Source organism: Canis lupus, chromosome 4 (assembly GCF_003254725.2).
Source record: "Canis lupus dingo isolate Sandy chromosome 4, ASM325472v2, whole genome shotgun sequence".
Classification (NCBI taxonomy): Eukaryota; Metazoa; Chordata; class Mammalia; order Carnivora; family Canidae; genus Canis; species Canis lupus.
This window is the reverse complement of record NC_064246.1, coordinates 402,279-428,784: the sequence shown is the minus strand read 5'-3', so window position 1 is coordinate 428,784 and position 26,506 is coordinate 402,279. Positions and strand designations below refer to the sequence as shown.

General features: G+C 38.9%; 2 protein-coding genes across 2 annotated transcripts in view; both read right to left on the bottom strand.

Annotated features, from left to right (window-relative positions):
- Window positions 1-26,506, bottom strand: part of LOC112660871 (zinc finger protein 33B-like) — a 102,777-nt gene that overhangs the window by 44,966 nt on the left and 31,305 nt on the right.
- LOC112660872 (zinc finger protein 260-like) overlaps window positions 14,953-26,506 on the bottom strand; it is a 42,927-nt gene continuing 31,373 nt past the window's right edge. Inside the window, exon 3 of the mRNA XM_025448582.3 lies at window positions 14,953-21,143. Coding sequence (XP_025304367.1) covers window positions 18,910-21,015 — 2,106 coding nt within the window. The 5' untranslated portion in view covers window positions 21,016-21,143 and the 3' untranslated portion in view covers window positions 14,953-18,909. The remainder of the gene's footprint in view (window positions 21,144-26,506) is intronic.

The following is a 26,506-nucleotide window of genomic DNA, read 5'->3' as shown; positions in this document are numbered from 1 at the left end:
ACTTTAGCAATTGAAGAAGGCATCAGAAAGGAAACTGAAACCTGTGTAGAAAAAAAAGCACTACATATTGATAGATTTTGCACCTAAAGTAGTAATAGAGAGAAATTATATCCTTACATGGACATAATAAAAAGCTTTATACAGTAAATTCATCTCCAAAAAAAAAGTTACAAAACACAGCCTATAACCATAGATAGCTGAAGGAAGGAATAAAGGTAAAAGCAGAAGCTAATAAAAATAATAGTAAACGGGAACCTGGGTACCACAACTGGTTAAGCATTTCAGCTCAGGTCACGATCTCAAGGTTGTGAGACTGAGTCCCACATCAGGCTCCACCCTCAGCATGGAGTCTGCTTGAGATTCTCTTCCTTTGCCTCCCTCCCTGTGCTCACACGTATGTAAGCATGTGCACTCTCTCTCAAATGAATATTAAAAAAAAAAAAAAGGAAAAACAATACAGTGAATATCAATAAAACCAAAAGTTGGTTCCATGAAGAATAAAATATTATGTCAAAAATTATTCACCCCAAAATAGAAAAACTATTAGGAACAAAATGGAACAAATTAAACATTTTAATTTTTTTTTCAAATTTTTATTTAAATTCTAGTTAACCTACAGTGCAATATTGGTTTCAAGAGTAGAGTTCAGTGATTCATCACTTATATACAATACCCAGTGCTCATCAATACCTAAGTGCCCTCCTTAATACCTATCACCCATCTAGCCCATTCCTCTCCTGCCTCCCTCTATCAACCCTCTGTTCTCTGTCTTCAAGAGTCTCTTATGGCTTGTTCCCTCTCCCCAAATGCCACTCCCATATACTGATCTGTTTTGTTTCTTAAATCCCACATATGAGTGAAATCAAATTTAGTATTTTTTTAAATTTTTTAATTTATTTATGATAATCACACAGAGAGAGAGAGAGAGAGAGGCAGAGACACAGGCAGAGGGAGAAACAGGCTCCATGTACCGGGAGCCCGACGTGGGACTCGATCCCGGGTCTCCAGGATCGTGCCCTGGGCCAAAGGCAGGCGCTAAACCACTGCACCACCCAGGGATCCCCAAATTTAGTATTTTTTAAATGATTAAGAATACTGTAGTAAAGTTTATGGAAAAAATACTGAAACAGAATTATGATGATCATTAAAAGAATACCACTTTTGACCAAGTGGGGCGTGTTTTAGAACACAAAGATTAGTTACTAAGAAATGTGGAAATGTTAATTCAAGAGACCTAAAAAGAAAAATTATATCACCATTCCCATAAAATTTAAGAAAGCATTTGGAAAAATTAAACTCTAATTTTCAATAAAATAAGACTCAAAGGATACTCTGTGAACATAACAAAATCTACCTCAGTCCAAAGCCAGCAGCATGCATAATGGAGAAGAGACATGGCAGGCATTCCAACTCACATGTGTTGTGTTAGTCCTTTCATTGTGCTCCTTATTTTTTATAGATGGAAAAAGATAAAATCAGATCCTTTCATCACATTATATTTAAAAAATTCCGGATTAAGGCATTAGATATTACAGAAAAGTCTTACTAGAAAAAAAGACAAAATATAGAAAAATTTCAAAATTAGGCTCCTGGGATCAGGAAAACAAGAATAAAAAATACAAGACACAAAAGGGTTGCATTACAATATAAAACTTTCAGGAAAGATATTATTATATTAAAAGACAAAACATATGAAGAGAAGATAATTAACAACAATTTCAAACAAAAGATTACCATTTAAAATACACAGGGAATTCTTACAAAACTCAGTAAACAACCTAAAAAGCCAAAAATTCATGAAAGTTGCACAAACTCAATAATCAGAAAAATGGAAATTAAACAGTGAAGTTTTTCAGTCTTTAGTGTAAAAATAATTTTTATATCTAGGGAGAAGAGAGAAAAGTAGTCTTCTAATGAGTAAGTTTACCTAGAAAAATTAGAAATCTTCGTATGCCATACCTCAAAAATATTAATCACTGGACTCTAGAACAGTTATTCTTTTTTTTTTCTTTTTAAGAGCAGTTATTCTTAAACTTAATGTGTATCAGGATCCTATGGGCACCTCATTAAAAACACGGATTGCTGGGCCTTGCCCCCCAAATTTCTCTTCTAGTAGTTTTGGAAGGGCGCATAAAAATCTGCTTTTCGGATGAGTTTTGAGGTGACGCTGCCATATTTGGCTAAAGAATCTAACTTTGAGAAGCACTGACCCAGAGTCTGGAGATACACTTGAATGTACGCAGAGAGAACAACGATACTCACAGCAGCGTTTACATTAATGCAAAGTGGAAATTACCAAAATGTCCACCAATAAAATATAGTATTTAGAATACAGTGCACCCATACAGTGGGAAAAACAGAGCTTTAAAAGGGATAAGCTACATATGGATAGATCTCAAATTATTGGTGAACTAGGAGAAAAAAATGGCTATATTATATACATTAAGGTAACTGATATATTTTTAGAAGTCCTCAAAACAATGAACAGTATTGTTTAACAATATTGTTTTGTTTTTCAATGTTCATGTAGAGATAAAATGATAAAGCTAGTAGACAAAGAACTGAAACTGAAACAACAGGGCACAATGAGGAAGACTCCAAGAAGGAGCCTCAAAAGAGTTGTATCAGAAGAGGACAAAGACAACTTGCTGGGTGCATAGTCAATAATGGAGCAGTTCTCCAAGGAAAGTAATTCCAACTGAAACACTGGCGACCTTTAGCCAGAGAGATGTCAAAAAGTAGAGGGGAAAGAAGACAAAACTCTGTGGGATGAATCTGACTGGAAAGCTCAGACACATTTACCAGAGAACCTAACTCTGAACCATCTGCTGTGCAACTCATATACACAACCTGGCTAAAGTCGTTAAGGAGAGTTTTTGTAACAGGCATGCAGGCCATTCATTCCTCTAAATGTATCAGGTTTTGTACTAGGATCAAACAAGAGCATTATAAAATTAACTACCTGAACTAGCTCTCGGACTCTATTACTCACCATCAGGAACAGTTTTAGGCATTCATTCATTAGGCTGTCACTGGAAGATTATCCACTACGTGTCCCTATGTTAAAAGTCATCTTCCAAGAAGTCTTTGTGTCTTAAACAAAAACAGTCTATATCCAAAATACAGTGTCTTCCTTTTCCCAGGATTATCAGAAACATCAGAGATGTATCTCTGGACCAACTTAGAAACTCAGAGATAGAATGATCAGTATTATATACAAGACAACCTGGCCCTCCTACTCAACTGTTACTTCATATTTTCTGTAAAGTTAGATCTTTATCTATTACTAATTTTCCATCTTAACATATGGACTCGTACAAATCTCACAAAGTCCACCGTGAAATAAAGTGAGGAATGAACAACTTACCTGGAATTTGTTCATTTTCTGCTGTCTTGAAAAACGCAGGCAGCTCTGAAGATATGTTGGGTTACAAGAAGAGGAACGGGGTCATGGAAGACCTGGCCTGACTGGGGGCTCCTTAAATCCTTGTGCCCTATAAAACTGCACATATCCGAGAGGGGAAGAATGTCAGTACCCCGGACCTTCAGAAGGGGCGGCAGGTGTTCAAGGATCACCTAACATGACTCCCATGCTCTTGGGCATAAACATTTTTCGCTGGGTAAACGCATATGCTTGCTCCCTGAGTATTTAACAGTTTAAACTTCCCGTGAAGCTCAGGAAAAATCTTTAAATAAAAAAACTAGTTTAAACAAAATATATACCCAGTGAAGAAACGTTAACTCTTCACCAAAACTGTTGTAAAGCTACTCCCGACTGATCTTGTTTATCAGGTTTCCTGAGCTTCTGGTTAGGGATTTCACAGAAAGCTGTGAAAAGCAGTGCTTGAAGGAAAGGTCTGGGTTTCAATTTCTATATCTTGGTTGCCATTTCTCAAAAGTATCTTTTTAATTTGTTTTTCCTTGCACGGAAAAGCAGGCAGTTCTCTCTCGTGAGTCCAGGACACGACTTTTCCTCTTCGCCGCTAACGTGCTGTGATTCTGAACAAGTCACTAACCTTCAAGAGGGGGAATTTTTTTTTTTTTCTTTTAAATGAGACAACAGAATTCTTGAAGATCCTGAATGCGAGGGCAAGCGCACGGCAAGATGCAGTGATGGGCACGCCTGGTGAGCAGCTCGGACTCCAGGAAGGGTAGAGGGAGAGCCGAGGGAATTGGGTCTCGCCGAGCGCACGGCGACTGAGAACAGCCCGGACAGGTGTGCCCCGAGCCCCGAGCCCCGAGCCCCGAGCCCCGAGCCCCGAGCCCCGGACCCCGCCGCGCACGCGCACGCGCACGCGCACTCCCCCTCCCCGCAGCGCCGTCGCCTGCGCACGAGGTGCGGACCCCGCCGCGCACGCGCACAAGCGCTCCTGCCGCGGCCTCAGGAAGCGCGCTGCACGCTCGGCGTAGGGTGGTGACCTGAGGCCCCTGAGCCCTAGTCCTGGTGGAGGTGTCCCTATCGGGCCGTCGGGGGAGTCCGCGGACCTGCTCCACGCCCTCGGGCACCGACCGCCTACCCCGGACCTGCGGCCCCCAGGTAGCGCGGCGCGCTCGCGGGCACTCGTCCGACCGTCCCGGGCTCACCTGTCGCTCCCTCGTCGCAAGGCACCGGCCCTAGAAAAGCGCAGAGACTCCGCGGCCCAAGAGAAACCTCTCACGCGAGACCCGAGGAAAACGGCGGGGCGGGGGGGGGGGGGGGGACGGAAGCAAACAAAGGCAGAAGGAGGAACCGGGCATGCGCAGAGCGGGGAAGGCTGGGCCGTCGGCGCTAGGACCCCGCTACCCCTCCTGGCTGACGCCGGCGGGGCGGGGTTGGCCGAGAGCTGGGTCCCGGGCCTCACCCAGCGGGGAGAGTTCGGGGCCCGCCACCGACTCCCCGCAAGCTGAGTTCTGTGTGCAGAACCTGCCTGCTAAGTCCACTCTCAAATACTGGGAAATAGATTCCATCAATGAAATAAAAGAACATTAAAAAAAAAAGTATCTGACACCATCAGGGATTCTGTGAGAAAATGAAAAGCCAAGGGGTGAGGCCGGACTCAAGAAAGCTAGTTCAAAAATCATGAAAGCAATAAACGAACATTGTAGATAAATCAGAAAATTGACCCAGTCGAAAAAAGATAGATCTTTATTCATTTACATAAGCATATTCCTTCCCATGTGACATGAAAGTTATTTGACTAAATGGAGAGCCACCCTTTCATAGAATGAGTCCACATTCTTTGACAACATTCCACTAAGCATCTCAATAAACTTTTGTATATGCTTGTTTCCTCTTTGATTTTTTTTACGTACCTTAATGTGTTCTCTACAAAAGCACTCAGACCTGGGGGGGGGGGTGTTGTCCAGTTACCGCAGGCCTGACTTAAGGGCATGGCGGGGATAAGGCCTGGGGGGGGGGGGGTCCCACCCCTGTAGTCAGAGAGGGATCAATAGGGCTACATGTGGGAGAGCTGGTAGAAACCACAGAGTTAGAGAACTGCTGGGGTTAGATACCAGTGATGGTTGCACAACGCTGTGAATATACTCTAAACCACTGAATTTTCTCTTAAAGGAATGAATTTAATGTGAATTATATCTCAATTTTTAAAATACTTAAAAAGAAATAAGCTGTCATGTACTACTAGTGGCCACAGTGAAGGGCCCTTGCCGGAGTAATGTTACAGAGAGCATCCTGCAAACAGGAAGAAGGAACTTGCTCCTCCTCTAACACTGTCCTCCAAACTTCCTGTAGTTTGGAGGACAAAACAGCCAGCAGTCCCCTACAGCTCAATAGGTTAAGTGCCCTACTCTTGATCTCAGTTCATGTCTTGATCTCAGGGTCATGAATTAAGGACCCATGTTGGGCTCCACACTGGGTGTGAAGCCTACTTAAAAAAAAAAAAAAGTGGTTATGCAGAAGTATACTAACTTACATGGGGGTTGGTTACAAAATACTTTAAGAATTTGGTTTACACAAGAATATTTAAGACATCACATTTAAAAAAATATATACCAGAGAGAGGTGCTAGGCTGGTTCAGCTAATAGAGCATGCAATTCTGAATAAGAGGGTCATGAGTCTGAGCCCCATACTGGGTGTAGAGATTACTTTAAAAAAAATGTGCCAGAGAGTGACATCAGCATGATGGCAGCGTAAGATGTTGGTTCCTCCTTTTTCTCTACTACTTAGACATCCATCCATAAACAAAAATGTGTTGGTGGGAGTTGTGGAACCCAACACTATATGCCAAGAGACCCAGAATGTGTCTCCTCTACCTGTGTACCTACTAATAGGCAGGCAGACCTAGTAAGTGTTGGGCTCAAGATTGCAAATCCAAGAAACCACCAAGGAGCCGACACTGATGCAAAGCACACAAGGGTTTATTAGCAAGCTCGAGTTTGGGTCCAAGTATACCCATCACAGCAGAGCAGGGACTTGGACCCCGAGGTGGGTTACAGCTGGGTTTTTATGGGCTGGTCTAGGGGATTTCCAGAAGGGGTGGAGGAATTTCTTAAGCTCTGTTTTCATTTCAGTACGGGACTTTCTGTCAAGGGTGTTCTGTCTTAAGCTCTGTTTTCATTCCAACATGGGACATTCTGTCAAGGGCGTTCTGTGGTTTTTCCTGTAACTGAAGTAGGGTAAAGTTCAGCTCTTGTTCACAGGGGCCTGAGATGGCTGTACTTGTGCTAACACTAAACTTGAGGTGGAATGGCCTTAATTTTCTGCAGCACAGTAAGAGCTGCAGAACGAAAACAGCCACCAAACCTGTCCCAGTGTCTTTTGCCTTGGCTGGGATAACAACCTGGAGAGGTCTCACCTAGGACAGATGAATGGTAAAGAAAATATAAACACACACACACACATACACACACACGGGAATATGATTCAGCCACAAAAAGGGAAAACCTGCCATCTGCAATAGGGTTACACCTGACACCTTGCGGGCATTATGGCAAATGAGATAAGTCACACAGTGAAAGACAAATATTGTATGACCTCACATGTGGAATCTTTAAAAAAACAACCACCACCAAAATCATAGTACAGATTGGGGGTTGCCAGAGCCAGGGTATGGGGAGTGAGTGTAACCAAAGGAGATGAAAAAGTACAAATTACCAGTTACAAGAGAAATAAAGGCCAGGGGATATAACGTTTGGTATTGTAACTATAGTTAACAATCCTGGATTGTATTTTGAAAGGTGTGAAGATAGATCTTAAAATTTCTCATCATAAGAAAAAAACCTGTAACGTTTTGTGATAATGGATGTTAACTATGCTTATTATGATAATCATTTTACAATATATATATGTGCTAAATCATTATGTTGTAAACCTAATCTTACACAGTGTTTCATGTCAATTACACCTTAATTTTAAATACTGTCCAAAGCCACTTATATATTCAATGCAATCCTATCAAAATTTTAATGGCATTTTTCACAAAATAAGAAATAAAATAAAATGTATATGGAACCATAAAGACCGTGAATAGTCAAACCAATCATGAGAATGAACCAAGCTGCAGGCATCACACTTCCTGATTTCACACTATACCACAAAGCTGTAGTAATTAAAATGGTATGGTATTGACATAAAAGTAGCCAGATAGACTAATGGAACAGAATTAAGAGTCCAAAACTAGACTCATGCATTTATAGTGAACTAATATTTGACAAAGAATACAAAAATGCTCAATGTGGAAAAGATAGTCTTTTCAATAAATGGTACTGGGAAAATAGCTACAGGCAGAAATATGAAAGTGGGCCTCGGTCTTATACCAATCAAAATTAACTCAAACTGGGTTGAAGACTTAAACATTAAGACCTGATACCATAAAACTCCTAGAAGAAAACATAGGGAAGAAGCTCCTTGACAATGGTCTTGGTAACGATTGTGTGGACATGGCACCAAAAGCCCAGCAACAAAGAAAAACAATCAGCAAGTGGGAGTATATTAAACTAAAAAGGTGTTTTGCTACACAGCAAAAGAAACTTTAAAAAGATGGAAAAGCAAAATAGGTGAAAAATATTTGCAAACTATATATCAGAAAAATATATAAGGAACTCTTATAACTCAAAAACAATGAAAATCTCATTTAAAAATAGGCAGAAGTGAGCCGCCTGGGCAGCTCAGTCGGTTGAGCATCAGACTTCTGATTTCACCTCAGCTCATAATCTCAGGGTCATAATCTTAGGGTCAGGAGATCCAGCCCTATGTTGGGCTCCAAGCTCAGTAAGGAGTCTGCTTGAGATTCTCTCTCTCCCTCTGTCTCTCCACCCCATTCTCTCTTTCTGACATAAATGAATGAATGAATGAAAGCTTTCTTAAAAACTAAAAATGAGCAGAGGTGCTAAATAGGCATTTTTCCAAAGTAATTATCTACATGGCCAAGTACATAAAAAGATGCTCAACATCACTCATCATCAGTGATATGCAAATGAAATCCAAATGAGAGACTACCTCATCCCAGTTAGGATGGCTAATAACAAAAACACAAGAAATAACATGCTCTGGCAAGAATGCAGAGTAAAGGGAACCCTTGTACACTGGAATGTATATCAGCATATCTACTATAAATAACAGTATGGAGGGTCTTTATAAATTTAGAAAAACAAATCTCATATGACCCAGCAATTCCATTAGTGAGTATATACCCAAAGAAAATGAAACAGGACACTGAAGAGATATATGTACTCCCATGCTTATTGCATTATTAGTCACAACACGCAAGATAGGGAAACAACCTAAGTGTCCATCAACAGATGAATGGATAAAGCAGGTGTGCTATATGTACACGCACACACACACAACAGAGTATTATTCAGCCATGATTTAGTAAGAAATCTTGTCCATTTGCAACATGAATGGACCCTGAAGGCATTATAAGAGTGAAGTAAGTAAGAAAGGGAAAGACAAATACTATATGATATCATTGATATATGGAATCTAAAAAAGCTGATCTCACAAAAACAGATTAGGGAATGATGGTTACTGAGGGCTTTACTGATGGTTACTGAGGGTTTTAGGGAACAGGAGAGATGTTGTTTAAGGGTACAAACTTAGCAACTACTAGATATTTAAGTCCTGGAGATCTAACGCACACTATGGTGACTTCAGACAACAATCCTGTGTAATAAACTTCCAAGTTGCTAAGAGACTGTATCTTAATTGTTTCCACTACAAAAAAGGAATAATAATTATGTGATGCGAGAGGTATTAGCTAAATCTATGGTGGTAATCACATCACAATGTATAAATGTATCAAATCAATGTGTTATACACCTTAAACTTATGTCATATGTCAATTATATCTCAATAAAAATGTACCTGCTTATCTTAAAGAAATGAAAAATAAAGCAAATCATACTCCACATATTTCAAAATTAACTTCTTTTTTATAGGTGTTTTAATTTCCTTTTGCTGCCATAACAGATTACTACAGTGGTTTAAAACAACACAAATTTATTATGTTACATTATTAGAAGTCCCAAATGGATTTCTTTTTTTTTATAATAAATTTATATTTTTATTGGTGTTCAATTTACCAACATACAGAATAACACCCAGTGCTCATCCCAAATGGATTTCACTTGGCTACAATCAAGTTGTCAGCAGGGTTGCATTTCTCCTGGATGTTCAACAGGAGGGAGAATCCACTTCTTTGCCTTTACCAGTTTCCCTTAGGGGCTGTCCTTGGTTTGTCCCACATCACTACCTCTGCCTACATTGTCCCATCTCTCTGACTCTGATTCTCCTGCCTTTTTCTTTCCCTTATAAGGATCCTTGTGATTATATAAGGCCCCCTCAGATAATTCAAGATAGTCTCCCAATCTCAAGATACTTAGCTTAAACATATCTGCAAAGTCTCTTTTGCCAGGTAAAGTAACATATTTCAGATTCTAGAGATTAGGATGTGTACATCTGCATAAAACACTCTTCTGCCTACCACAATAGGAAAAAATGCAAAGGATGGATACATTCTTCAAAGGCATTAATCTATGAGGATTGTATCTTAATATATTTTTTATTTTCTCAACATTTCATATATCTCATACAAAGTATCTTCCTCTAAGTTACAATTTGCAGAATGGTGGGGGATTCACTTTCTATGTGTCATGTTAACATCAAAATTCTACTCCAAAGTTTTTATCAGAATGGTATTAAAGATTGAGACCACAATGATTCATTAGATCATCAGAAAAGATTACAAGGCATATAAAATGAGCCTGTGCCTAATTTGTTAAGTTCTTGATACAGATGAAATTACCTTCTTCACAGATAAAAGGGCATCACTACATAGCATTTACCAGAGCAGCTAAAGTTTGCAGGGCCAAGTATGGAAAAGAGAGAGCTGCCCAGACAGGAAGCTGAGGAGATGATAAAATGTATTAGGGAACTGAACCGCCCAGGACCCAGGAAGAACTGACCAACAATATTAGAGGCAACAGTGACCAATTTTCAGAAACCCAGCTTTAAAAAAAAAAAAATCCCCATGTATTATAGACTATAGCACTGCTGTACTCTTTCCAGTTGTCAGCTCACTTAGCACTTCCAAGCTGGGAACAATATGGGACTAGATCTTGTTACATGAACATTATCTTTCTGTGATCTCTTGCTATCTCTTCAGAGCCCTTAGAACATACCATAATTGAAGTTTCTGGGACATGCCTGCACTGTCCCACCTTACTGGGTTCTCAGTGGTATTTGAGTTTATATAAAATATAGTCTGGGTTTCTAGGGAACTATGAATTCTTAGAGAGTCAGATCTGGCACCCTGGATAAAGCTCCCATGCCAAGTGAATTTTTCTCAGGTACTCAGGTCCCGACATAATGAACAGGAATTCTACCTGGAAGACAACACTCTCTTACCTGAGCTTGTTCTCTCTCTTTCTCTCTCTCTGTCGCTAAAGAGCAGAGATAGAACCCCCCCCCCAAAAAAAACAAGCTTATCTTACATTTATGTGATGAGAATTTTTATTCATCTCCCAATAAGTGTGCAAAACCTGCAGGATGTCACCATTCTCAGAAGCCATCAATGACTATGACTGTGATTCAGAAGGGAGGACTAGCTGGAGCTGCAGGACGTGGCTAACAGCCTGGGCAGGAAGCATAATTGACTGGAGGGATAGCTCCTCAGCCTTTCCTGATCTTTCACAACCTTAACACTTTGATGAATACTGGTCAGTTATTTTGCAGAATGTCCCCCAATATGTGTTTGTCTGATGTTTTCTCATGATTGGGATGATGCATGTTTGGGACAAGAATACCACATAAGAGATGTGTGCTTCTCAGAGCATCGTTCATCATTTTGCTATGTCTTATTACGAGACATGTTAACCACTCTGTTAAACTTATGTCCACCAGGGTCCTCTGCTGTAAAGTTAATATCTTTCCCATTGTAATTAATTAATATCTTAATATAGCATCTGTTAATGGATAGCATCTGCAGATTTGATGCATTGTTCACCTAATAATGGTTTTTAAATTTCCTTCATTTAGATGACTTCTAAAGATTTTAAGAAATATTTTCAATTTCAATTTGTAATTTAAAAGAAGCCTAAATCATCAAAACACCCATAAAACCTCCTATGCACTGTGTAAGAGTGGGGTTCAGTCACAGGATACCAACAATTATAGAACTCATTTAGGTTTACTAGTTAAAGTATCATTACCACATGGCAACCAGAGGCACTATTCATGTTTCATCTGGGAGTCAGTTTTACATTTTGTTATTCCAGACAATTAATAATAATTCATAAATTGTATTACTTCAACATTCACAATATCAGACTTCATGAATGTTTATAGAATGTTATTTAACATTTGCATATCAAAAACAGTCATAAAGATGGCACTCTTATTATATATTCTTTTTATGTACATATATGTGGGTTTTAAATATATGGGAAAAGGAAGATGTTAAAGGCTATACACTGAAGTAACAGAAATGGTTATAGCAAGGAAGACTACCAATGTACAAATTGGGTTCAAAGAAACTAATGATTTATTTTGAAATAACTTCAAACTTCAGGAAAGTTGCAACAACAGTGAAAAAAAAAATCCCCATATCCCCCATACCTAGATTCACCAACTATTAACAGTTCACTGCATTTGTTTCATATCTGTCTGCTCAACTGCCTTATTATCATTGTTCTTTTCCTGAGTATATGAGAGAGCTGCAGATGTAATACACCACAATTCCTAAGTACTCCACTAGGTATTCTCCTTGAACAAGTACACTTTCTTACAGAACCACCAATCCAATTAGCAAGTCAGAAAATAGACCTTGACAGAACACTACTGTCAAATCCACAAATCCCATTCCAATCTCAAATACTGTCCCAAGAAAGTCTTCCCCTTCTGGTCCTGGATCCCATCAAGGGATATGTTTCTTCATTATCAGACTTAGGTCATGCTTTCTTGGTAGTGACTACAGAAAAGATGGATCAGTGTATCAGGTCAGGGGCCACACAGTGCTGGCCATGGTGACATTAGCCTTGATCATTTTGTCATTTTGGTGTCTGCCAGGTTTCTCTGTCATAATATCACCATTATCCCCATGGAAATTGGTAATCATTCATGGAGCTATATTCTGATATTATGCCAATAATCTGTTCCTCATCCACTCACCAATCTTAGTATCTATTAATAATCTCACCTGAATCAATCATTCATATGATGGTTACCAAATACTGGCTTTATATTTCCACTATTCCTCATACACTTACTAGAGAAGGATATTTTCCTTCTCCCCACTTACTTATTTCAATATCAATATGGATTCATGGCTTTCTATTTTATACCACAGGTTATATTCCATTGTATTAATTTTACACTCAGATTGTTCCAGATTTGGCCAATAAGAGCGTCTCCAAGATGGCTTTTATGTACTTTATGTACATAGCAAAGGTACATTGAAAGCCCATTATTCCTTGAGACATTCCTTGCCTTCTCTCACAGGAAGATATTCTAGGCTCATATGCTTTTCCAGGCACAGGTCTGGAATCAGGCATTTACAAAGGAGTTCTGCTTCCTTTAAGTGGAAGACAGTATCTAGAAACCAAACTCTGGAAGCCAGTGCTCATTGCTACTGGGATGGATTTGCTTCTAAGCAATCTCAGTATGAAGAGCTAGGAAATACAGGTATGGAGGACATTCATATACCACAGACACACATGCATTTGTGTGTACATTTGTATACATACCCATGTATATTTGCATATACACGTGCATGTGTCTATACACATAAGTATGCACACACACCTATAAATACATCTATGTATATATATTTTAAAAAACGATCAATTCCTACCAATACCTCCAATTCTGATTCAACACCTTGGGGTTCTGTTCAGTCTTCTGCCTTTCTATATTTGTAAATCTTTTCAACAGGTAGAAGCGTGGCTCTCATTTTCTTTTTTTAAAAGATTTTATTTATTTATTCATGAGCTATACAGAGAGAGGAACAGACACAGGCAGAGGGAGAAGCAGGCTTCCACGCAGGAAGCCTGACGGGGGACTCAATCCCGGGATTCCAGGATCACACCCTAGGCTGAAGGTGGCGCTAAGCCGCTGAGCCACCAGGCTGCCTGGCTCTCATTTTCAATACATTCATCTTTCCCTCAATGTAATCAATCTCCAACCATGCCAAAAATTTCCTCTATCTATAATCTCCTTAACAGCCAACTCCCCAGTGTCCCATGACTCTGTGCTATGAACAGTTGTACAATTCTGTTCCTCTGCGTGGAGCTCTCTTCCCGTGACTGACCTGCAATGGGACTGCTTTCCTTGTGCTGGGAAAGGAAGGGAAAAGAAAGGAATAGCTGTAATTTTAAAAAACATACTCCAGTATTATTTATAAAATAAAAATAATAAAAAATAAATAATGCTATAGATTGAATGTTTATGTCCCATACCACCTGTTCCCTCCAAAAAACTCATGTGGAAAACTAATCCCAATATAATATTTGGAGGTGGGGCTTTGGGGGATGATTAGATCATGAGAGTGGAGCCCTCATGAATGGGATTATTGCCCATATAAAAGAAACCCCAGAGAGATCCATCACCATGTCTTTCTGTCACGTGAGGACACAGGGACAAAACAGGCTTCTATGAACCAGGAAGCAGGGGCTCAGCAGACACAAATTCTGCCAGCACTGAGATCTTAGACTTCCCAGCCTCCAGAAGTGTCAGAAATGAATATCTGTTGTTTATAAACCATCTAGTCCATGGACTTTGTCATCCAGCCTGAATAAACTAAGATGGACAATTAGACAACATGGGGTTTACAGTTTCTAGTCACACTAAGGATGCTAGGAGGCTCCAACCCTTAGCTCCTACCTTCCATGGGATCCTGATCCACATTCTCAATGTCATTACTCAGTCATTCACTCACACTCTCCTGGCTTAGTAAGAGTTAAATTTGACAATTTCTAGCACAGGGCCTGACACTTAGGTAATGTTTGATAATATATGTTTAGTCATTATACAGAGGGCAGAGAGAGGGGGCTACCTAAGATAACCCAGCCACCCAGTCCTCCCCACCAGACATTTATAATGACTCTTTCTCCTAGTACATTGGTTGGTACCAGCCCAGGAACAAAATACCTGAGCCCAGAGACCATAACTAAGGACTAAACACGGGCACCAGTCACAGCTGTCAATATCCTCCAACTTCCTTTACTTTTCTAAGAAAGTAACCAAAGACCCATGTGTGAAGAAGAACACAGGACAGGCATGAGTTATAGGTCCATGGTAATCAACTCAGAGTCTGTCTCTTCTGCTCTGAATACATGGGCTTCCTCTAGAGAAGATCTTAGAACTAGTTTAATTTTTGACCAACCTCCTATTTTAATTTATAGCTTAACACTATTAACTAAGTTAAAGAAATAAAGATTACATAATTTATTTATCAAGGACAAAATACATTATTCTTTGGGAATAATTTTAAATTTAGAAAAAGTTTGCAACAATAGTACAAATAGCCTTTTATTCTCTAAATTATTGAGAGCATATTGTTCATATGCTTTAGTTAACAGAATATATCACATTCCAATCATCAAAATCAGGAAACACTAATATCTACCACCTAATCCTCAGACCCCATTCATGTTTCACCCATTCTCTGAATCACTTCTTTCACAGCAAAATGATTTAATCCAGAATGATGCATTACAATATCCCATTTCTTTCAGTCTCTTTCAACTTGGAACACTTTCTCAGTTTTCCTGACTTACATGAACTTGTTATGTTTGAAGATTACAAGCCATTTATTCAAATAGTGCACCTCAAAAGGAGTTTGTTTGATGGTTCCCTCCTGCTTAGACTCCGGTTGTGCACTTTTGGCTGTATTCTCATTGCATCCTAGTAGATGGTACACAAATTCAATACTATTGAATACCAAATGTCAGTATTATTTATGTTAACTTCAATTGCTTGACTGGGTTGGGTCAGCCAAGGTTCTCCATTGTAATCACACTTATGTTTTACCAGCTGTCATGCTTGGCCAACAGCATACACTTGAGGACCACAAAGATGGAGGGCAAATGGACATGCTTCTTCCCGTTTGTTTCCTGTGGGCTTCCCATCCCTCTGGTGCTGTCAGCATCTTAGCAATGCTGCTTCACCCAGTCAGGCATATAGGCCTTCTGAGAGCAGCAGCTAAATTCAGTTTTCTAACACTTGTACACCAGCTTCATCATGCCCCATCAGATCCAGTGCCAGGCAGCCAGCACTCTCTCCCTGGCCAAAATGGGCCCCAATCCCATGAGGTCTCTCCTCTGGACTCAGATACCCACATCAATGGAATAGGTTCCTTTTGGGGGGCTGCACTTCAGCTCTGAGGGATGCCTCGCCTCCCCTGTTCCTTTCATTTGACCAGCCTAGAACTGGTAGCTGCTTCCTGCAGTTGCTATCTTAGTAATACATTTGACTTTTGTTTTACTTTCAGATTCCTGCTATCTTCACAATCTCTCTCTGCTCCCTTTTCCCCTTTCAGATCCTTTGTGAACAATTGTGCACCAAGTTTAACAATTCTTTGTATCATATTGTGTGCGTTCAAATCATTGTTATGGTTTCTGTCTTCTGACAATCCTGATATGTTTCACTGGAATTTAATCTCAGGAAGAGTAAAACTTATGTTCCACTGTTGTACATTGCCTTCTATTTAATAAGTAACTAACAAATGCTGATTGAATCAACAAATGTTTGTATTTATAGGGAGTCACTAAAATGTTTTTCTCACTGTGGGTTGAAGATTCAGCCCTACTCTGCATAAAATAAATACACATTCTCCAAAATGGTAATGTTTGTAATCATAAAAAATTAGAAACAAGATGCCTTTCAACAGAATTAACTTGTTTTAATAGAACAGAGTAGAAGATGCTAAAAATAACAAGAGCTACATGTATAAACATGGACATAATTCAAAACCATTATGCTGGTTTTAGTAAAGCAATAGTGTTCAGGATAAGGCACAAAGTGAGATATGACAAAATGTTACTGGAATCACTGAAATTCACGGAGTTTATACATAGTGGCGAAAAGCAGAATGAACAGCAGTAAAATCAGTGTGGGGAAGGAGGGTGGTGTCCTATAGTTGGCCCAACTGGATTGTGCACCAGCAGTAGAATAATGAGGAAAGGAATGTAAGGCCTAGAGACTTAACAGCCACATCAAAAGATAACTCTGTATACAATATAACTGTGGTTTGAAATCAGTGAAATAGGGGTGAAATAATCAAAATTGAAAGACAGTTGTCTGCTCATTTGGGAAAAAAAAAATCAAAGTTGGATCTTTAGTTTACATATTTAACTATCAACAGAAAGAGATCAATAGATTATTCCATTTACTTTAAATACGTGTTTCATGTTTTAAACACAAAATAGTGAGTTCTAATAAGAATCTTCTTGTATCAACTCAAGAAGCAGAAATACATTTTATACTATGGGTTGACAAATCTTTTTTTATTTTTATTTTTATTTATTTATGATAGTCACACAGAGAGAGAGAGAGAGGCAGAGACATAGGCAGAGGGAGAAGCAGGCTCCATGCACCGGGAGCCCGACGTGGGATTCGATTCCGGGTCTCCAGGATCGCGCCCTGGGCCAAAGGCAGGCGCCAAACCGCTGCGCCACCCAGGGATCCCCAAATCTTTTTTTTTTTTAATGACAAACTTTTTATTTCTAATGTTCGAGTTATAAACATAAATGCTTTAAGTTCTAATAACAGAAAACTCTGATCCAAACTATTCAGTATCTATGAGGTAGACAATATTATCTCCATTTTGCAGATGAGGAAATTGAGGCAAAAAGATTAAACCACAACAAAGAACACTCAAATAAGTGAAAGACATAGAACAACCTGTTTGAAAAAAAGTGTATAATTGTAGAAGGAAAAATGTGGCATTCTACCACACTAAATACAAATGTAGATAGTTTTTTGCTCACATAAAATCTGCACTTCACACTTAAAACCTACATAAGCATATAGTTTGGACATAGCACAAATATAAAATGGGGAAAATGTCTTCAATGGGCCCTGTTTTCAATCTGTACAGTATAATAAGTACTACTGTTCAAAACCAATTTTGAAAATTCAGATGTGTACTATAAACAATGGTTTGCTGAATCATTGCATACTTCAAGTAAATCTTGATTAGTCATTATTGGGCTCATTTACTAAAAGAATAGTTGGTTAACAATGTCTATACGGATTTACATATGCCACCAAAAAGTAGAAAACACATATGATACATAGCATTTCATGCGTTCAAGGTTTCTTTTAAAAATATCTATTGTGGCCTAAGTATATGATGGAGCAACAAGAGTATTTAGTGTCAGAAATTGTTGTGTATGTTACAAAAGTTATTTAGGTAAGGGTGCATTGTTCCTGCTCCAACTATTTTGGAGTCCAAAACAAAAATCAAGCATTCAGAAAGTAGCAGTTATAGAGTACACTCATATGTATAAATCTGACAAAGCTCAGAGGCTATGATTATTCACATAGTGAATGTCACTATGTGACACTTAGTGCTGTTACTTTGATGACTCAACTCATTTGTGCCTTCTGAAAACTACATATCCTTTGTTGAGCATAATGGCCAGATAAATATTTCGTGTTAGATTATTAATAAGCTATTTACTGCTGCATCCAAAACACTGCTTCTAGTATAAGATTATTTCTAGATGAGGAGGCTTTCTTCACTTCCTAAACTGATAATTTTTTGTTATATATGCTCCAATAAAGAAATCTTGAAATGTTTTCCAAGTTATTAGATTTTATTCTACTCTCAATAATCTGATGACTAATCAGATGTAGCTTCTTTGTGAAAAATTTCCTACATTCATTTCATTTTGGGGGGTTTTCATTTGTAGATTTCTGATTTACAAAATGTTTGACTTGTTGATGGAAGTTTATTAAAATGTAGGATAATGAGAACAGTTTCCCCCCTAATGAATTCTCTGACATAGAGAATTTCTCATACCTTCATTACATTCATAAGATATATGAGATAAGAGATGACTAGCATATACTATGACAATAAAAAGTCCTATACATAAATGGCCAAACAAAACTGAAATTTCTTTCTGGTTCATGACAAGACTTACAAGTGATGTTAGAGAAGGCAGAACTCTGCACAGAACCCTGATTTCTTCCACCTTGTGATTCTGTAATCTCTAATAACTAGCTCCCAAGTTACCCTGAGGGTGATCTCCATTACCCTTGAATAAGGAAAGAAAAATGGAAATAGGAAAAATCCCAAATGAGGTCTTCTATAGGGTTGGAATGTGTGCTCATACTCTGATTCAGAGGTCATATGGCTTTACATGAATGGAAAGAAGGCTAGAAAATCTTGACAAGTTGTGTTAACTACAAAGAAAGAGAAATGAGTATTGTGAAAAATATAGCAAGTTTTTCTGCTATAGGGTTTCTACCCTATGTGAATTCCTTGATGATTCCTAAGGGCTGATTTCCGGCCGAAAGTTTTTCCACATTCACAGCATTTATAAGGCTTCTCTCCTGAGTGAATTCTCAGATGGGTAGTGAGGGTAGATTTATGACGGAAACTCTTCCCACATTCATTACACTCAAAGGGTTTTTCCCCTGTATGAGTTCTCTGATGATTAGTAAGAGTCGACTTTGTAAGAAAAGATTTCTCACAGTCATTACACTGGAAGGGTTTCACTCCTGTGTGAGTTCTCTGATGTACATTGATGGCTGACAGATGACGGTAAGTTTTACCGCATACATTGCATTGAAAGGGTCTATCTCCTGTGTGAGTTCTCCAATGTTGAGTGAGGGCTGACTTCTGGCAGAAGGTTCTCCTACATTCATTACATTCATAGGGCTTTTCCCCTGTGTGAGTTCTCTCATGTCGGGTGAGGGATGACTTCTCATAAAAGGACTTCCCACATTGATTACATTTATAAGGTTTCTCTCCTGTGTGAATTCTCTGATGTGCATTAACATCTGACTGCCGATAAAAAGTTTTACCACACTCAGTACACTGAAAGGGCTTCTCTCCTGTGTGAGTCCTCTGATGTACATTAACTTCTGACTGCCGAAAGAAAGTTTTACCACATTCCTTGCATTGAAAGCGTTTCTCTCCTGTGTGAGTTCTCTGATGCACATTAACGTCTGCCTGCCGATAGAAAGTTTTACCACATTCCTTACACTGAAAGGGTTTCTGTCCCGTGTGAATCCTCTGATGTGCATTAACATCTGACTGCCGATAGAAAGTTTTACCACATTCCTTACACTGAAAGCGTTTCTCTCCTGTGTGAGTTCTCTGATGAACATTAACATCCGACTGCCGATGAAAAGATTTACCACATTCATTACATTGAAAGGGTTTCTCTCCTGTGTGAGTTCTTTGATGTGCATGAACATCTGACTGCCAATAGAAAGTTTTACCACATTCATTACACTGATAGCGCTTCTCTCCTGTGTGAATTCTCTGATGTGCATTAACATCTGCCTGTCGATAGAAAGTTTTGTCACACTTACTACACTGAAAGGGTTTCTCTCCTGTGTGAATTCTCTGATGTAGCTTAACATCTGACTGCCAATGGAAAGTTTTGCCACATTCATTACATTGGAAGCGTTTCTCTCCTGTGTGGATTCTCTTAAGTACCTTAATGCCTGACTGCCGATGGAAAGTCTTACTGCGTTCATTACATTGGAAGTGTTTCTCTCCTGCATGAGTTTTCTGATGTTGAGTGAAGGCTGACTTCTTACAGAAAGTTTTTCCACATGCATTACACTCATGGGGTTTCCCCCCTTTATACATTCCCTCATGTCGAGTGAGAGAGGATTTCCTGCAAAAGGACTTCCCACATTCATGACATTTATAAAGTTTCTCCTCCATATATGTTAACTGATAATCCGTGACAGCTGATTTGTGACTTGTTTTCCTATATAAATTAAACTCAAGGGGTTTCTCTCCTGTGTGTGTTCTCTGATGCACTATGAGGTTTGACTTGTAGTTGAATGTTTTCTCACACTCACTACATTTGAAGAGATCCTGATGTCTCTGTTTTTTCTGAACTTGAGTGAAATGTGACACCCTTTTGAAATTATTTTCAACTTGATTGCTTTCATATTGTTTTATTTCCATGTGGACCCCATAACATTTCAAAAGAGTTAATTTCTCACAGGTTTCTCCATGTCCATTATATTCACAGAGTTTTTCTCTTGTGTCAATTTCCCTGTGTGGAATTATTGTGGTCTTTTTTCCTATGGACTTTCCACCACCATATTTTGAAATCTTCTCTGAAGACTGAGTATTTAAGTGCTGAATTATACCATTCTTATGACTCAGGGCTTTCTCATATTGATTATTTTGATAAGAAATCTCTTCAGTATGAGGTTTTGCCTGCTTAATATCAAGTAATTTCTCATATACATTTGATACATGAGGCTTTTTTCTTGAAGAAGTTCTATTACTACCAATTGATATTAAAATATTTTCCAAATTCATTCCATTTAAGTCATATTTGAAGGGCACTTTTCTTGAAGGAACACAATTTGTACTCATATCAGACAATTTTCTTAAAGCATAAACTTTCTCTGAGGACAGTTTTTTGTTGCTGAATAAAAGTTGTGGGAAATATTTGTCTTGGTATTTCTGGATTCTCTCTGTTAGGTAATGAACTTTGTTGTCTTCTAGAAATAAAAATATTGAACAAACCATAAGAATTTTATAGTTCTAATGGAATTAGATTAACATACAAATGTTCTATTATATATTTGATTCTTGGTTTCAGTAATCTCACAGGATCAAGGATGCTTTTTCCTGACCCAGTTTGAGAAAACATGTGGAAAAAGAGAGAAAAACTATTAACATGCAGATGTATAATTATTCAGCACTTTATAAATAAAATGTTCATAATGGGTAGAGAACTGAAGATATAAATTGAAGCGGTGAAAAGAGGATGAAAGATTCTACACGAGTGACAGATCGAGGTAGGAGAAAAATCACAGAAAATAAGAGGAGTCTAACTGAGCTAATGAAAAGTAACTGGAATCGCAAGAAAAACCAGTAAACAAAGGTGCTCATGGGGAAAATATGAGACATTAAGGAGACAGACTACAGAGTAGGTCTAATACCCTCAAACCTATATTGTTTTCATAGCATCCAAACAAGTTTTCATGCTTCCTCTTGAATTTCTATCCTACACAACAAACACATAAATTTCTAAATGTGCCAATGACCTTATATTTAAGAGTCATCGGATTGTACTCTAACTTCCCTCCCAACTATAATTTATAGGAATGCCAACTTCCAAAATAAAGTATAAGACAATATCAAATTAAGTAATATTGTGCCAACATAGATCTGATGAATCATTCTATTTTGGTTTTGATACCTTCATATTGCTCTACTATAGCCACTCAACAGCTGAACCTATCATGATAATCGCATTTATGTTCACTTGCTTTCCCTTAAAACAGCATTACCAGTGCCAAAGTGCTAATACTTAATTTTGTTTTATCTTTCACATCTCACATATTAGGTTCCTATTTATCACCAGAATTTAAGGATCATATTTTTCAACAAAATCCGAAAAATGAGTAACATTAATGTTGATTTACCATTTTATGAATATCGTCCACATTTGCTACTCAATTGAACAAAGTCTATCTGAAACTAAAAAACCACTGGCCCAAGCCAAGTACCCCATGGAAAACTGTTACAAGTTGTCACTTAGCAAACAAACGTACACCAACTAAATGCACATCAGATTTTCAAGTTGATGTTGTAAAACACCCCGGTCAATATCCTCTGCGTCAGTTTAGTCAGTTGTCTCATTAAATTACTCATTCTTGACCACAAGGTCAAAGTGTGTACTCTCACTCAAAGCCAAGGCTAGGATGTAGGAAAATGACATAATAACAATATTATTCTAAACCTCCAAGAATGCCTTTTCAAATCTTCCTACTTTCAAAATGTTCAAACCTTCTATTATAAATCTAAAAGTAGTTCCTGTGTAGGCAAGCTGTTTTAAAACAACCATAGGTAACACTGCTTTGTAATATACTATATTTTTATATGCATATTTAATGTTTTAAAATCAGAATGCATCTTGCAATTGATCACAGATATGTGATCAGCAGGCCACCATATAATGAGCAAAACAGTTTTTTCCTGGTGTTCTATCACAAAACGGACCAGTTATAACCTATGACTTCTTAGATTTAAGAAAATAACAATTTATTTTGACAGATGGGGCAAGATGGTGGAAGAGTAGGGGTCCTCAATTCACCTGGTCTCACCAACTTACCTAGATAACTTTCAAAACATCCTGAACACCTAGGAATTCAATCTGAGATTTAAAGAGAGAATACCCAGAACACTACAAAAGGGTTTTTGCTTCTAGCAAGGTAGGAAGGTAGGAAAAAATAGAATAAAAAAGAATCAAGTGGGGGAGGGGGAATGCGAGGAGCCAGGCAAAAGCGGGGTGGTGAGAGACTCCTGGACAGGAAATCCCAGCCCTGGAGAAGCAGGAACTTTAAAAATCGCCACTGGAGTTTTCCCGGACAGAAAAGTGCTTAGGAGGGAAATCAGGAAGAACTACAGGAGGGACAATGAAGCCTCCAGTTTCCCAGAGTCACTAATAGAGGAGGGGCGCCCGGAGAAAACCACACTACAAACTGCAGACCAATCTCGGTAAAAGGCTAGAGCACACAGCCCACGGGGCATTTGAGAGAAGCCAGTTGGTTAGGCGGGCCGGTTCCGGACAGAGGTGTCTGCCCTACTGCCTTCCGGAGCCACGACCTCTAGGAGCACAGTTCCAGCAGCACAGGGCCCTGGATCCCAGGGCGCCCAGCATACAAGGCCCATGACCCTGTGTTCCCCCTGGGACAGGCAGAAGCGAGGAGGGCACAGGACAGCGAGAACAATCCTGATGCTAAGCGTCCTCAAGCTGTGCAGATCAATGTACCCTCGCTGCCCTGGGAGCAAATAGGCCAGTGCAGACTGGGACACTGTGGTTAATTACTAGCAGGGAACTGACTGCAGAGCTGGAGATCTGGCTGCCACCATTGTTGTTTTTCATCCTTGTTTCACCACTTGCCTGGGAGAGGTGGGGCTGCTAGGGAATGGAGGCTTCACAGGATAAACAGCTCACACTGAGCCTGGTATCTGGCAGGTGCTTGGTAGGATGTCTACAGACAAGGGGCGGGGCATCTCTACCCAGGAACACGCACTGGAGAATCAGCACAGCAGACCCCTACACCAGAACTAGCTGGAGGCACAGGAGAAGAACAAGTTCTTCACAAGCAGTGCTAGAAAGCTCCAGGGGAGGTTGAGGGACTTGTAATATACAAAACAAGAGAGTCCCCCCATTTCTTAAAAAAATTTTTCCCCTTTTTCCATTACAACTAGTTTTTTATCAGACTAAAATTTTCCAATATTTTTTCTCTTTTCCCACCTCAACTACAATATTTTACCACCACTTCATTTTTAAGTTTCTTCCTTTCTGATTTTCATATTTCTATAATTACATGTCTTAGATATATTTTTCACTTCTGGATTCCCATCAACATACTCAATTTAATTTTGGGAGATATACGAGACACGAGATTTGTTTTGTGCTTTTGTTTCCTCTGCCTTTTTTTGTTCTACAATGGACGAAGTTAATACCATCGAAATATGACCAGCATGCAACCAGGACCAAGTGGAACCTGAGCTGGTTCATTCTATGAGATTATATTCTCTCTTCATTCCCATTCTGCCCCGCCTCTTTTATCTCGTTTATGTTTGGGTGGTCAAGGTTGGGGCTTTCTGCAAGTATTGCCGGCTTATATAAATTTGGGATGGAGCATCTTCTAACATACAGAACGTAATAGACTCAGAACCAAGACGATCACCCTCAAGGACCCCCAGGTAAACTACATTCTCCCTCCACTACAACTTCTTCACCACCACCATTTCCCAGTCCCTCCCACCCCTTTTTTATTTTTCTTTATTTTTTGTTTTCATCTCTTTCCTCTTATTTTTTAAAATTATATATTTATTTTTTTTAAAAAATATTTTATTTATTTATTCATGAGAGACACAGAAAAAGAGAGAGAGGCAGAGACACAGGAAGAGGGAGAAGCAGGCTCCACACAGGGATCCCGATGTGGGACTCAACCGCTGAGCCACCCAGGCGTCCCAGCCACCCAGGCGTCCCTATTTTTATTTTCTTTCCTCTTTTACTCTTCACTTTTTTCCTTTTATTTTTTTTTCTTCTTTGGAATTGTTGGCCATTTATTTTTTTACTACTTACTTTAAAATTTCTTTTTCACTTTAAAGGTCCTTTTGTTTTATTTTGTTCTGATGTTTGTTTTCATTTTCTAGTTTCTAACCTCTTCGGAATCATCTAGGGTGTATTTTACTTAGGTTGTGGTTGATATTCTTGACTCAGCCCGCTCATACAGCCACTATGCACTGAGCAAAATGACTAGAAGGAAGAATTCACCACAAAAGAAAGCAGCAGAATCAGTACTCTCTGCCAAAGAGTTACAGAATATGGATTACAATTTGATATGAGAAAGCTAATTCAGAAGCACAATTTTAAAGCTACTGGTGGCTCTGGAAAAGAGCATAAAGGACTCTAAGACCTTGTTACTGCAAAATTGAGATCTAATCAGGCCAATAGTAAAAATAGATCAAATGAGATGCAATTCAAACTAGATGTCCCAATGAACAGAGTTAATGAGGTGGAGGAAAGAATGAGCTACATAAAAGACAAGTTGATGTTAAGGGAGAAAGCTGAGGAAAAAAAGAGAAAAATAATTAAAGGACCATGAGGAAAAGTTAAGGGAAATAAATGATAGCCTGAGAGGGAAGAATGTACATATACTTGGGGTTCCAGAAAGTGATAAGAGGGCCAGAGGACCAGAAAGCATATTTGAACAAATCACAGCTGAGAATTTCCCTAATTTAGGGATGAACAGGCATTCAGATCAGGAGATAGAGGAGACATCCCAAAATGAATAAAAAACGTTCAGCACCTCAACATTTAACAGTGAAACTTGCAAATTCCAAAGATAAAGAGAAAATCCTTAAGTAGCAAAAGACAAGAGATTCTTAACTCTTGGGGAGAAATATCAGATTAATAGCAGATCTCTCCACAGAGATATGGCAGGCCAGAAAGGCCTGGCCGGATATATTCAGGATATAAAATGAACATGCAACTAGGAATACTTTATCCAGCAAGACTCTCAATCAGAATAGGAGAGATAAAGAGCTTCCAAGCAAGATAGTCAGAAACTGAAAGAATATATGACCACCAAACGAGCTCTGCAAGAAATATTAAGGGGGACCCTGTAAAAGAAAGAGGAAGCCCAAAGAAAGAGTCCAAAACACAGGGGCTGAATAGGTATTACGATGACACTAAATTCATATCTTTCAATAGTTACTCTGAATGTGAATGGGCTAAATGATCCCATCAAAAGATGCTGGGTTTAAGACTGGATAAAAAAGCAAGACACATCCATTTGCTGTCTATAAGAGACTCATTTAGACCTAAGGACACCGACAGCCTGAAAACGAAAGGTTGGAGAACCATTTCCCAAATGGTCCTCTAAAGAAAGCTGCAGTAGCAATCTTCATATCAGATAAATTAAAGTTTATCCCAAAGGCTGCAGTAAGAGATGAAGAGGGACACTATATCATACTTAAAGGGTTTATCCAACAAGAACACATAATAATCATGAATATTTATGCCCCAATGTGGGAGCAGCCAAGTATATCAATCAATTAATAACTTAAGTAAAGACATACTTCGATAATAATACACTAATAGTAGGAGACTTCAACGTGATACTTTCTGCAAATGACATATAAAAGCACAACATCACCAAAGAAACAAGGGCTTTAAATGATACACTAGACCAGATCCATTTCAGAGATATGTACAGGACTTTCCATCAGAACACAATGGAATACACATTCTTCTCAAGTGCAGATGGAACTTTCTCCAGAATAGACCACTTACCAGGCCTCAATGGATACCAAAAGATTGGGATTCTCCCCTGCA